Raw genomic sequence first — 14106 nt, 5'->3', positions numbered from 1 at the left:
ACGACTTTAGTCTGAGCGCACCGCTAGGGATTCGAACTTCGGCTCAGGCCGTTGTAATTTCGATTACCGTTTTAATTGGACGGGGATCGTTCATTTTTATAAGTACTAGACAATTTTTACTTTATTTGTCTTAGCACAACGGCTTTATGTCCGATGGTCGCGGGTTCGATTCCTCGCACGGCACAAACATTTGTATTCATGAGTACGATTGTTTGCATCAGTCTGGATGTTTTCTATGTATAATATGTATGGATTTACGAAAAAAATATCTATGTATTTGTATCAGTCATCTAGTACTCATAACATAAGCTTTAGTTAGCTTAACTTGGATCTAGATGGCGCTGTGTGAATTGTCCTGAGATTATTGATTATTGATAATATACCAAAAAATAAACTAATCTGCTAACTTATGGATAGTTTTGTGTACAAGTGTACATTCTTATCTGTTTCTTATTATATCCGTTCGTTGTTGATTTCGCAGATTTCGAGCTAACTTTCGACGTAACTCTTTCAGAAAACACCAACTAACCAACTTGTCGTTTCCCCGTACATGTATACCACTGTGTCATTCTATATTCATAATAATATACAGAATTATCAAAACACCATTACCCTTAAAAAACAACCAGCTTTTTTCACAAAACATAAAAGGCGCGCAAATAATAAACATCTATATATTATATATAAAAAAAAAACACATTGAAACCGGTAAAAATCCTTTCCAAAACGTTTGACAGATGAATTTGACAGGTGTCAATTGGAACGCGCGCAAATGTCATCGCTCTCGACCGGCCAGAGTTATACACAGATACAGAGAAAGCAATCTAAACGTTGGCGGGAAACGCGAAGGAGTTTACACTGTCTCGATGCGACTTACTTGCTCTGTCAAAATTTCTAATCTCCATACACTTTGAAGCGCGAAATAATTTAACTTACGAGACTGATGGAACGGAAGCAGACGGTTCTGCGAAAAAAATCGCACGTGGCACGAAAAAATGTGCTCTATAGGTCGCCAAGAGACGTTATCCCGCGTTATTTTATTTCCAGACGTAACATTTAGTGTGAGTATTTTTAGTTCAACTCTGACGAAAAGGGGACGCGTGGCGCGTATTGTCTCTGAAATCTTGCGAATGCTGTTGGTATGGCTGGCTGTGGTATGTCGCCTATAGTTTTTCTTAAAGTAGATAGGGTTAGGGCTGGCGAAGAGAATGCACGTAAAGTTTTTAGAGGCATAATGTGAGATATAAATAGAATAGATGAGTGAATTGAGAGAAAGGAAAATTATACTAGTGAAACTTTGCTTCCCTATAATCTGTCTGCCGGCTAGCTATATACGTACATGAATAGCATTATGAACACCACTGTACCACCCGCCAAAAACTAAAATACCATCCTGATCACCTGGATTAATGGCGGTCCTCCACAGTGCGGCGGGTGAAACTTTTTGCCACGCACAACCACACCTTCCATCAATGGTATTTCCGAACCGATACGATATTGAAACCTTCAAGAAAAGAGCTTATACCTTTTTAAAAGGCCGACAATGTACTTGCAATTCTTGTGGTGTTGCGGGTGCTCATGGGCGGCGGTAATCACTTACCATCAGGTGAGCCGCATATTCGTTTGTCCCTTGTGATATAAAAAAACTTTTACAATGCTATCCGAGAGTACTAAGATGTCAGGGCTTCCTCATTCTGTAAAATGGTTTTTCAAGAGATCTTTTATATTTATTGTATTGATTACAGGTACATGATTCAAATTCAAAATATCTCTATTCATGTAGGTCTATTACAGACTCTTATGATATGTCAAATCTACCGTCAGTTCGAAATGATTTCGAGATGAGAACAACTGATGAGAACAACTGACAAGAAACTCAGCTTGTATTCTTTTCAAATAAATGTTGTTTTGCTTACAATAATACAGATTCATTTAAATTCAAATTTGAGAGAATAAAGTGACCAGCGCATTATATTTCAAAAGTAAAAAGTTTAATTAGTGTTCATTAATGAACAAGAAAATATCCATCATCATCATCATCATCGCAGCCCGGAAGACGTCCACTGCTGTACATAGGCCTATTATAGGACAGAAAATATTACTGTATGCCAATTCATAGTAATCGCGAACTCTTAGATTCTTTTAGTAATATTGAGAAAAAATCACATTCTTTGTAGAATTGATGGGCGATAGATCACATGAGATATGCCATGAAGGACGAATGTTTGATACATAATCTAAATTTATCTATGACTGGAGTCCCATTTTTTCAGTTACATGCTTATTAATAATATATCTCGGTCGTGTTCATAGATCAAAGTGAAATGTAAATTTAGAAAACATTATCATTACGAGTGGTCTTAGACCCACTTTTTTATGCGTATGGGAAAAGTTCATTGGGCCGTACAAGTTCGATGGAGCGTCCAAAAGAAAGTGCTTGACACACACATGATCAATTGATTAGATTTTCTACTCATAAGATTAACAATAGAGAGAAAGAAATGAAAATGTTAGATCGTAAAATATAATCCAATTAAAACATTCTTTCTCTCATGTCTGAAATCGAGTCTTAGATAACTTCCTCAAACAGCAAAATGGATTACTTTTGAACAAGAAATTAATTCGTAATATGCATAGTACGATGTATAAACTTGGCTCACGTAAGCCATTTTCATGTTCTGCTATTGTTACCCTCTGGATTAAATTACCAAATCATTTTCAGAGCTTCGTGTATCAAAGATTTATGATACATAATATAAATCATTGAAACACGTGCACTTTTAGACGAACGTGTGAGTTGATATAGACGGACTCCCAAGGATAGTCGAGTTTGCTACGCGAGTTCAACAGTAGATACAACGACCTACGCTTATGACGAAGCACAGGTGCGTAGTACTCGCACAAATAAACGACCTACTTCTTATATGTCAACGAACCCGTGCTTTATATAGTTCTGGGATTTCTAGCTTATCTCCAGATATAATTGAAACTATCGAAAGACAATTCTACGACGTGTCGATAAGGTTACCAGAAAATAATTTTTAGCTTCTGATAGTCAGTTATAAAATTTCTTCGAAGATCTTTTTATCACTAAGAAAGGGAAGTTGTTAATAAGTTTTCATATGAATAAGTCATGTATGTACGGGTGTCTAGACATATTGTCTTGTAAAGACAACGGTCTTTATGATCTGTTGTCTATAACAGTCATTTATTCCATATAACAGTATCTAGTATGAAGCATACTAAAAGCGACAAAATAAAAGATCCTCGGAGAGATTTTCGAAGAGAGTCGGCTGTACATTAACGATTTTTGTTATGGTACTAACTTTTGATGTGCCGTTTAGCGGCAACAGCCTCGGTGATTATCGGTTTAGCACACCCCCTTACGCGATGGTCGCGGGTTCGATTCCTCGCAAGGCGCAAGTTTTGTATTCATAAGTAGGTATTTTTATTTGTATCGTGTTAGGTGTTTCCTACGTATGTATGTCCTTTTAAAAAATGTATTAAAGCATCTCTATCAGTTGGATAGTACATATAACAAAAATTCTGTTTAGCTTGGAACGAAATGGAGCTGTGTAAATTGTCTAGGGTTAATGTTATTATTATTACGTCAGAGGTATTGTCTTGCGTTTATGCTATTATTTGGGGTCAGCACAAACTTGAGCAGCAAAATTGCTAGATTTTGTAAGAAGTCGTCTGAATTACTGTCTCGCTACTCTGAACTCTGTCTCTCTCAATTTTGTTGGTAAGCATCCTTCGAAGAAAGCTGCGTTTCGGTGTGAAAGTTAAGATATGGCAGTGAAATTAGAGGTACTTAAGGAGCGCCAACGTTAGACCTCATATATTTACCTCATGTGATTACCACTTTCCATTTGGGGATGTGCTATTTTTTGCCATTGCGTCTCCGTCAAAAAAGGTACTTTTTCTAAGATTTCTAAGATTTTTATAGTGTGAAAATTACCGGAGCTAGCACGAATGAAGCGGTTCGCTATTAGTTCATAATTTAAAGATACAAGTTCTAGACTTCTGTTCGCACAGCAAAACATTAATCTTGCACGTAACTTCGATTATATGGCTTGGTTATCCATATGAAAGGTTCCTCGATATCCAAGGCACTGGAAGATACCAGTTCCCGCAGATTTGTTTCTAGACAATTGTGCTAAACATCCACGGAAACATGCTTGAGCACTAGCAATATTCTAAAATGATGACGCACTGTGGATTAAATTTAAGTATTACAATGGACTCCGAGAGGTCAACGGACAGACACTTTTAAATATTTATACACAGCTTCGACGTTCGCTGTTTTTATCATAGACAAATTGTTTTACTTATTTTACAATATTTCTGTTTAATTATCAGCGTTTATTTTTATAGTCCAACTTGTTTCTGGAGTTTGCGACAAGGCGTGTAAATTATAATGTGTTTTAAATAATAATATACGCTTATTTAATTTCTCTATATTTTTCCCGGAGTAGTTCAGCAAATAGATCGAAGGAACTGGCCAGAAACTCGTGTCACTTATCATTAGACAAAAATACTTATTTACAAGTCCTGTGAATTATATGTTTATTATTAGACATATTCAGCAGCCGTCTGCAATGTCTATGATTTATATGTTCAAAAATAATCATATAGGTGACACGTTTAATGATTCACACGAAGTACCAATGAGGTATATGTATTCTCAGATCGTCTTTTACATGGAAACATTATTAGCAATAAATACAACATGAAACGATATTAATTTAAAAAAATATGTGGTATCCAAGACTTCTTATGCAACGAAGTTGATTTAGAATCTCTTCACAATAAAGGCGATCGCGATTAGCCGTAGCAGTGAGGAACAGAAAGTTCAGGATATTGATGCGTCAAAATCTAAAGTATCTACACAGTAAAATATACGTTCAATACGTCTAATATACAAGTATACGGATATTGGGAATCTAAAATTTCCACAACAAACTAAACAACATCTCATTTAAGTAATCAATCAAACATAACAATTAGAAACAACAAATGTGCATTCAAAAAGAGCCAAAATCTATGGTGTCTATGAATATTGCGTGAATTTTCAACATTATATTTTTTAGTTATCTAATAATAATATATATTAATAATTGAAAATTCAGTAATATTCAAATTAAAAATATAAAAATGATTACTCACCGCTTTTATGTCGTCGAAATCTTTGTGGTCCAACACTCGCCTTCTAGAAGATGGAGTCTCGGGACTTGAATCTTCTGTGGCCTCACTGAAAGTGCTTTCAGTGCTTGTCTCCATGGACTTAACACCGTCTTCAATTAGTGACTTATCTTCTCCATTTTCCTTTTCAGTACGCTTTTTAAGGAAATTCTCATGTTCAAATGTTTTATTTTCAAAGCCTGTACCACTAGGAGAGTCGATATCATTGTCCAATACTAGCCGATCATCTTGCTCAGAGTCGATATATTTAAGTTTTACTTTTGATTTTCTTGGTTCAGCAGGTTGGACATCATTCTTCGATAGTTCTTCATTAATTATATTGTTAATTTCTATCTGCTTCGTAGTTTTCGGCGATGAAGTACCGGTTGCTATTGGTTGAGAGATCTGTATGTAAGAAGCAAAGTTAGATGTGTGTTTTGGCGTCTTTACCTGTTTCTCGATATCATTTTTCAGAGATTCTTTTGTTTTTGGAGTATTAAAATCTGTACCATTCTTTTTCTTTCTTTCAATATGATCTACGTCCCCATTTTCAACTTGTATAACTGTGGACTTTTCTAGAATTTTTCCTATTGGATTATTTGGATCCAATTGACTTTTAATACTGGCTAAACGATCTGGAGGTAGTTTAGTAGTTAATGAAGTTGACATGGAATTATTTTTTTCGACTAATGGCTTAGCTAATGAGACTGGTTCGGATATAGTCTTGCTTATAGAAAGATCTGAGTTGGAATTCGACCTAGAGCTGGAGGAGCCCACCTCCCATCGATTTACGCCATTCTTATCAACATAAGGCAAATGTACAGGCACCGGCTTTTCGTCTTTTAGTAATTTCGTGTAACCGACTGTCCCGTTCTCGCAATCTTTCAACTTATTGAAATAGTGTTCGACTGATGTTTTGTTTGGATATCTAGAGTCGTTTGCCGGCAGTTTCGTTACAGTCATTTTGCTATCGTATATCTTTCTTATATCGGATACAGAAGGCACATCATTGCCGTTGCTGTCTTTGACTCCATTCGTCATAGAGTTTCTTTTACTGTAACTGGATGATGGCGAGCTTTCCTTCATTGATCTTCTGCCTTCGGGTTTCTGGTGTTGTTGAAAATGAATGCTTATTTTTATGGTATCAATAATGGACAAAATTGCGGCCTGTGGTTGTGTGTGTTAGTTTTAGTGGCGTTTACAAGTACATATGCAGCATCACGTATCCACGGAGAAAATATATGAGGAATGTTGATGCTACATAGATTGCATCGCGTCTATGTAACTAATGCATTACATCATTTGAAAGGCAGTTCTCATAGTGAATGCAGTTATTTAGAAGAGGGTCTGCCTCCCAAGCGATAGTACTCTATTTTGAAGCTGAAAACGACCGATGGCTCTTTCTTAGTGCGATGTTAATGTATGTACACACACACGCACACGCACACAATGTTGTGTGTCTGCGAAATTTGTAACATCATACACAACTAGATGGTATAGCTCTAGTTAATTTTTGAAATGTGCACAATTGTGTAACTGTAAAGTATTATCCACTCAGTTTTTCAAACGATGACAATGCCAAGGAAAATATTGGGAAATAATAAGGACAAGGGTCTTTTTAGCATTTCAAAGGTCTACACAATTTTGGTATAGCTGGGTACTGATGTAGATATAAAAATGTTCTATTGGGTTATGATGCTCTACAAATGGACATTCAGAAAGCGCTATGGAAATTTTGTGTCAATAACTAGATAACATTTAATTAATCGACTTATCATTAGAATAGATCGCGATAAGATCCTAATAATTCATCATCAAGGTCGGAAACATGGAACATCCCCATCTTCAGTCCTTTAATTATAAATTTAAGACCCGTTATTCTTCTAGATACGGCCCACTAACCCCGTTTGGTAGATAATGTTATTGTACTCTATAAATAGAATTTCCGCAATAATGTCTAGGCATTCAGCTTTTTCAAGGTCATTAACGTTCCGGTTTGGAGATTACTGGAGATTTGAAATATCCTATTTGAATTTCAATTCCGTTAGACTTTTTACAGACGTTTCTATTGCGAATTTCAATTGATATCATGAGAATCGTCGGCACGTTTCATTATCATGTATTCATCTACTATTGGGAATATTTATTTTTTATTCTGCTTTTTATAATATAATATTGCATATATCCGTCCGTTTGTTATAATTTGTTTTCAAGTCATTTTTTAAGATAATTTCAGCGGTTTATACGAGAGAAGTTAAAAAATAAATAGATCACCACAAAAATTTTAAAAGTATTTTCATACTTGTTTATCTTCTTATCTATGCTTTCGTCTGTATCACATATAGCTAAAATATGTTCATTTTATTGTGTGAAGATAAAGACTATATACTCGTAAGGCTAGTCGAGTTAATAGCAAAACTGGAAACTTGAAATATCCTGTTTGAATTTCAATCCGTTAGACTTTAGAACTTCATTTGATATTATATGAGAATCGTCCGCACGTTTCATTGTCATGTATTAATATTATACTGTGACGTGCAATGGTATTAACTAAATATTGTTTATGACTCAAAAAGATCTCTTCCTCAGCAGAGGTTTTTGATAACACACCCATTTTGCAATTAACACTAGTACAAGTCTTTGCTCTTAGGTAAAAAAATTGGACTATTTCTAAAGGTACATTCAAAAAATTGCATTAAACAAAGTCAAAAAACTGAGGCCCAATTCAGTTTCAAATATCAAAGTTAGTCAAAATTAATGATTTCGCAGACACCCAAGTGAGAATAAACTATACAATTATAAGGAAATACATTCATATTTACCTCAGTTATAGTCGCCGCTGAATTCCTCGCTCTCCTAGATCTAGACGGATCAGCCGCCGGCGGTCTACCGATATCGTTGGATATAGATTTAGATCTAGATATTTCCGCGCTGTTGTTTTGCTGTTGCTCTTTAATTCGTTGCGTCAACGGCACATAATTTGCTGGAGAATACTTATTGTACAACTCGGCCGTCGACATGGCCAATGCAGCTGTGCTGATGACATTCCTCTTGTTCCTCGGTTCGGTGGATGTCTTGCTGCTCTCGCTTCTCGTGGTCGATATATCTCTGGACCTAGATTCGCTTCTTTCAGACCGATATCGAGTTGAGATTCCGCTATCTGAGTCGGTAATACTCGGCGCCCGGGACGTTCTCGAATATTCTACTAGGGACGTTTTTCTTTCTCTTTTCCCGTCCACGTCCGAGTACCTCGATCTGTATTCTGTGGTTTTGTCTCCATATGAGTTTCTGAGCGTGGACGTGACATATGTACCACTACTGCTTCTATAGTAGGGTTTGTCTAAGCTTGACGTTGAAGTTAGCGTGGAGCGATACGAGCCAGAGAGGCTCGTGGAGGCCGAGGTGTACCTCGAGGGGGATACGACAGGCATTCTGATTGATATACTTTAACTAAATATTAATTACCCTATGCGCTGTATCACATAGCTCGCTTAGGTCATATAACTTATCTATATATATGTAACTCTTTTAATTCTGGACGGCGGTCGTTTTCTTTGCATTTTTTATTGTAACTATATCTGAAACAAAGATATACATTATTGAGATTGAGTTTCTTTAACCAGTATTAAACAAGGCAGTTTCAGTCCTTTTTATTTGTTAATCACTTATCTCCCTTACTTCTGTCATACAGGCCTATATTTACGCTAAATTTGAATCCCTTCAGAAAGGTTTATGTATGTAATATAACGTGTGTGAAATCGACGATCGTGAGGTAAGCTCTTTCAATGATTTTCACTTACTGAAAACACGCCTAAAAATCAGGGGCATTTTTTTTCTGTGGATAGAATTATTAGCTTATACAGCTACATACCACCAAGACCGTCCCAAATAATTCTACACACACAGAAAAAAAAATGCCCCTGACTTTTAGGCGTGTTTTCAGTAAGTGAAAATCATTGAAAGAGCTTCCTCGAAGGGAGTCGCTAGTTTTGTACTATTAACTAATAATATTGACGTCAATGAAGTAAAGGATAATTATTAACTAAATAGTAATATGGAACCTTCTACTGTAGGTCATAGTAAAATCAATTTAAAATATCCACCCAAACTGGAGACTGGATGTACATAGATTTTTTAAAAACTTGTTTATTCTTTTCTTTCTGGAGACTTTAACATGATCATGTAAGTGGGAAAGGGGATTGTTAGTAATGTGGATTGATGATCTGATTGCTAGCAATGTACCATGTCAGCTTGACCTCCACGCGACACCCCTGGAAACCATGGTGATGCATTCTTGGTGAATTTATCACGATGTGCTGACCTGACCTCATACTTATCTTATCCTCCACTGGTGCCCCACCAGGGTAAACCGTTAGGGCAGGCGTTATCATACATAAAAAAATCCTTCGACCTACCCTTCTCCAGTAGGAGTCGGCTGTTAACTTTTTTACTTACTACTTAACATTTCATTCTCCCAGCGTCTCTGTGGCCGACCATTTATTTTCTCTTTGTTTATTAGTTCTACCGTTATTGGTCATAAATATCACACAGCACTGTTACTATGTACGCCAATGTGATATTTTGACAATGATAAAATATAATCAGATAATTATTAGCATTATTAGCGACAAGGTCGCAGGCACAGTTGCTAACTGTAGGCCACAGAGTTACACAATGCACAATCTACTTATGTAATATAATGTAATCATTTATTACACAACTGACCAATTTTAATTTATACATATAAATAATAGATAGAGACATGTACACTCGGGCGAAGTCGGTAGCTAGTATCAATATATATTATTCAGCAAGCAGACTCACCACAAGAAGAATGAGGATGTAATGTGAATATTCTTCTTTTAAATAAATATTGTTAATTGTTATATATTTAATATTTTGTGTGAAACCATTCTGCAAAATAGTATATTTGACGACCTCGGTGGTCTAGCGGTCTAGTCTACCGCTTTACGACCGATGGTCGCGAGTTCGATTCCTCGCACGGCACAAACATTTGTATTCATGAGTATGATTGTTTGTATCGGTCTGGGTATTTTCTATGTATAATATGTATGTATTTACGAAAAAAAAAAATATATCTATGTATTTGTATCAGTTGTCTAGGACCCATAACACAAGCTTCAGCTAGCTTAACTTGGGTCTAGATGGCGCTGTGTGAATTGTCCTGAGATTATTATTATTATTATTTACTTGTTTACTTGTAAATAATTAGCTACTTGAGTAACTTAATAAATCGGAGCAAACCACTCCCTACAAGCGTATAAATATATAATAGGTAACATATAACTGCTACCAATATATAAAATTATATAGATAACTAGCTGTACTCCCGAGTTTGTCTGCGTGAAATTTAACTTTACTAATATAAAAGTAGCCTAAGTTCATCCTTATTACATCAGCTACCTGTCAATAAAAGTCCCGTCAGAATCCGTCCAGCCATTTCAGACATTAGCCGGAACAAACAGACAGACAAATATTGTAAAAAAAATATTTATATTCATGTGCATGTAGTAAAAAACGGTTATTTCAATATCACAAACAGACACTCCAACTTTATTAATATGTATAGATAATATAATAATTATAAAAAACATAGATAGTAAGCAAGATATATAGAATAGTTTGCAACATTTGTACTTCAATATATATAATGATAATAATAACAATCTCAGGACAATTCACACAGCGCCATCTAGACCCAAGTTAAGCTAGCGAAAGCTTGTGTTATGGGTACTAGATAACTGATACAAATACATAGATAATTTTTGTTTTCATAAATACATACATATTATACATAGAAAACACCCAGAGTGATACAAACAATCATACTCATGAATACAAATTTTTGTGCCGTGCGAGGAATTGAACCCGCGAATTCCTCGCATGGCATCGGTCGTAAAGTGGTAGTAGTGGTATATTAAATTAATAGTCAGATCCGTCTGTATTCTACGAGATATATGACGATATATGTTGGAACTTACTAAATTAAGATGTGTATGCCACTAGTTATGAAGTTTCACATTTATCATATATTACTTAACCAGTTTTTTAGCTACTTGCAAATAGAGTGTGAAGTGAACAACCATACAATTATTATGTAATGAGGTTCATAATAATAGTAAAATATTCTTTTAAATATAAAAATTTTACCAAAAAATATATGTATCATTTTGATATGAAATTTTTATTTGTTTTGAAATATAGTTCTATTTACTTAAATTATTTTTTTAAGAAAATTTTACTTTGTCATTGGATAAGTGTTTAGAATAAAATAAATTTAATAAAACATTTTCTATAAAATGGAGTTACATTATACAGTTAATATACATTAAATAATATTAGTTTTCCTCAATAATTATATTTTAAATACTGTAGTAAGGTCACAATACAGAATGGAAGGGACATATTACTTAAGGATAATAATGTGTTACATACATTATTATTATTGGAAATTATACTACTGCCAAGTAAAAAAGAACTTAAAAGTCACATTTAAATAGGTATATAATACATTTATGGGTCTCAGGAGATGAATATGAATGACAATGTGATAGATATTGAAAATATTGATTTGGGACACAACCTTGAAGAGTTGAAGACAATCACTATATCTCTGACAAATGAACAGATGATTTTAATCGAGGTGCTGTCACTACACGGCGGGGCGGACGATTTGAGAGTCAAAAACATTGTAAAAAACCAGTTCGCATCTACACAATAAGGCATACAAATCCCAAGTCAAGGTTAACAGAACCTTGTCACTTGCGTACTTTATCGAATTAACAAATTTTCCATATGCGCATGTTTTAGAAGGCGGTAAGTGTCGTGCCACTCAATTCATTGTCAAAGAATGCTAGCGTATTGTAACTTGACACCACCACTGTGGGAAATTGATTCGTAATATCAAGGCCACGGAAAGTACACTGCTTTTTTGTCGCGAGAAAGGCGCAATAAGCACTTTCATACTCACCAGAGCTCGCACAGGCCAATTGACGAATTATATCGCCCAAAATATACCAAAGAAGTATATTTTTAGATCAACATAGCATTCGTTTCTTCGACATAGACATCTAGACTATTAATTTAACTCATTATTAACTTATAACATCACGTGGGAGACGTCGCTTATTTAATAAATCGATAGTTAACTGCAGCTACGACGAAATATAAATTATACTCACAAAATATTAAAATACTGGTAACCAAGTAACTCGAATATCACAATGATTGACTTCTGGCGTTTCGGTTTTATTCTTTCAATTTTGATCACACGCGTCGTACACGGATATCGTCACTTTCGTGTATTAATTAAAAGAAAATGAAGCGTATACGGCAAAATAAAAATTTCTTCTGTCTGTAATTTTAGAAGTCCATAGCTCCATTGCGTGACGTCACTCAAATTGTTGGCAATCCTATTTTTGTGCCACTTCCTTCACAAACGATAAAATGTCATAATAACGTGGAATTTTTGATGAAAATAATCTCTCCCGCTTGAGAATAAAGTTTATATTTGATATTCAAGGAAGTACAAACTTTGTGATTCAATTTTTGGTGACAGTGTTGCCAATGTACAAAACTTTTTTGTTAATTATTTTTGTTTCACTTTAATATAAATCACTACCTGATAGACCATAATATTCCTGATTATTAATACAACATAAAATATTTAAAAAAAATTAAATGGATTAGAAAGAAAGTGTTTGTTTTTGTTTTAAATAGCTCACAACTTTATAAAACTATTCACATATAGATGGCACTGTAATCATGACTCCAATAACATCCCAGTTTGAGAGTAACTAACAAGTAATTCTACTCAATGAAAGATGTCGCTACGGTACATTTAAAATGAATGTAATACGATTTGAACTCTATGGAGATCATTTCGTATTACATTAGAGCTACAAATTTCATTTCAAAACGCCGAAATTTTTTTGATAAACAATACTACCTACCGATCAGTTCATTTATGTTACCTGCACTTCAATTAGTAGATACACTATCTTAAGGCATACAGTCATCACCTTAACTAATTCGACTAGAGCCTGATGTCATAAATCATTAAAATTTTGTAGAAGACGATTCTATAGCATTTCCGGATTTAAAAAATGTAAAACTCTATATTTTTTGTAATAAAAAAACATGTTGCAGGAGGTTTTCATACCTACCTGTTTTTTTAAGCAACAAATCAGCACCGACATGACGTCGTTACGGTGCCCATGTTTTTTTTAAATATAACCGGATATTAATTTCCACGTTGGCTGCTACTTTATTTATCTATACACATTTTTTTTATTATATTACAGGATATATGGAATACAATAAAACAAAGTAACAAAATAATTCTAGGGACTATATTTTTTATTATTTTTTTTTAGTTCGGTTTTTCCCTTTCTAGGGAAAGGCAAAAGAACTCAGCCCATACAGCCACTATATTTTTTTATTTCAAATTCTAAATATGTATCTTTATTCATGTAAGTCTATTATAGAATCTTATGTCAAATCTACCGTCAGTTCGGAATGATTTCGAGATGAGAACTGACAAGAAACTCAGCTCGTATTCTTTTCAAATAAATGTTGTAGGTATCTACATGTTTACAATAATACAGATTTATTTATAAATTTAAATTTGGGAGATGTTAACTACAAGGATTATTTCTATATTTTCACTTTTCTATTTTGCACATATCTACCTATAGATAGTTTTAACATTTAGGTATAACTTATTGCTATTTTATTTTTTAGCCGATAATTTTGTGGCGGCAATAGTTACTACCAGTGGCTTAGCTACCTAGGAGCGGGCGGGACAGCGCCCCGGGGCTGCCAAGCTCAGGGGGTCCTCGAACTCTCACCAGAAAATCTCGATCGAACAGAACGTTTGAAAATTTCTCTCATTTTCAAAAT

General features: G+C 34.7%; 1 protein-coding gene across 1 annotated transcript in view; it reads right to left on the bottom strand.

The window, feature by feature from the left end:
- LOC131842266 (uncharacterized) overlaps positions 1-12590 on the bottom strand; it is a 39058-nt gene extending 26468 nt beyond the window's left edge. Inside the window, exons 1-3 of the mRNA XM_059190802.1 lie at positions 12387-12590; positions 8007-8762; positions 5170-6291 (exon numbers count right to left, since the gene is read on the bottom strand). Of these exons, the coding sequence (XP_059046785.1) occupies positions 5170-6291; positions 8007-8615 (1731 nt within the window). The 5' untranslated portion in view covers positions 8616-8762; positions 12387-12590. The remainder of the gene's footprint in view (positions 1-5169; positions 6292-8006; positions 8763-12386) is intronic.
- Positions 12591-14106: the final 1516 nt, after the last annotated feature.

The sequence above is a fragment of the Achroia grisella genome, unplaced genomic scaffold, assembly GCF_030625045.1.
Source record: "Achroia grisella isolate CSIRO2021 unplaced genomic scaffold, CSIRO_AGI_Agris_v1 utg2156, whole genome shotgun sequence".
Lineage (NCBI taxonomy): Eukaryota > Metazoa > Arthropoda > Insecta > Lepidoptera > Pyralidae > Achroia > Achroia grisella.
Note: the sequence above shows the minus strand (reverse complement) of the source record. Positions and strands in the feature narration are given on the sequence as shown.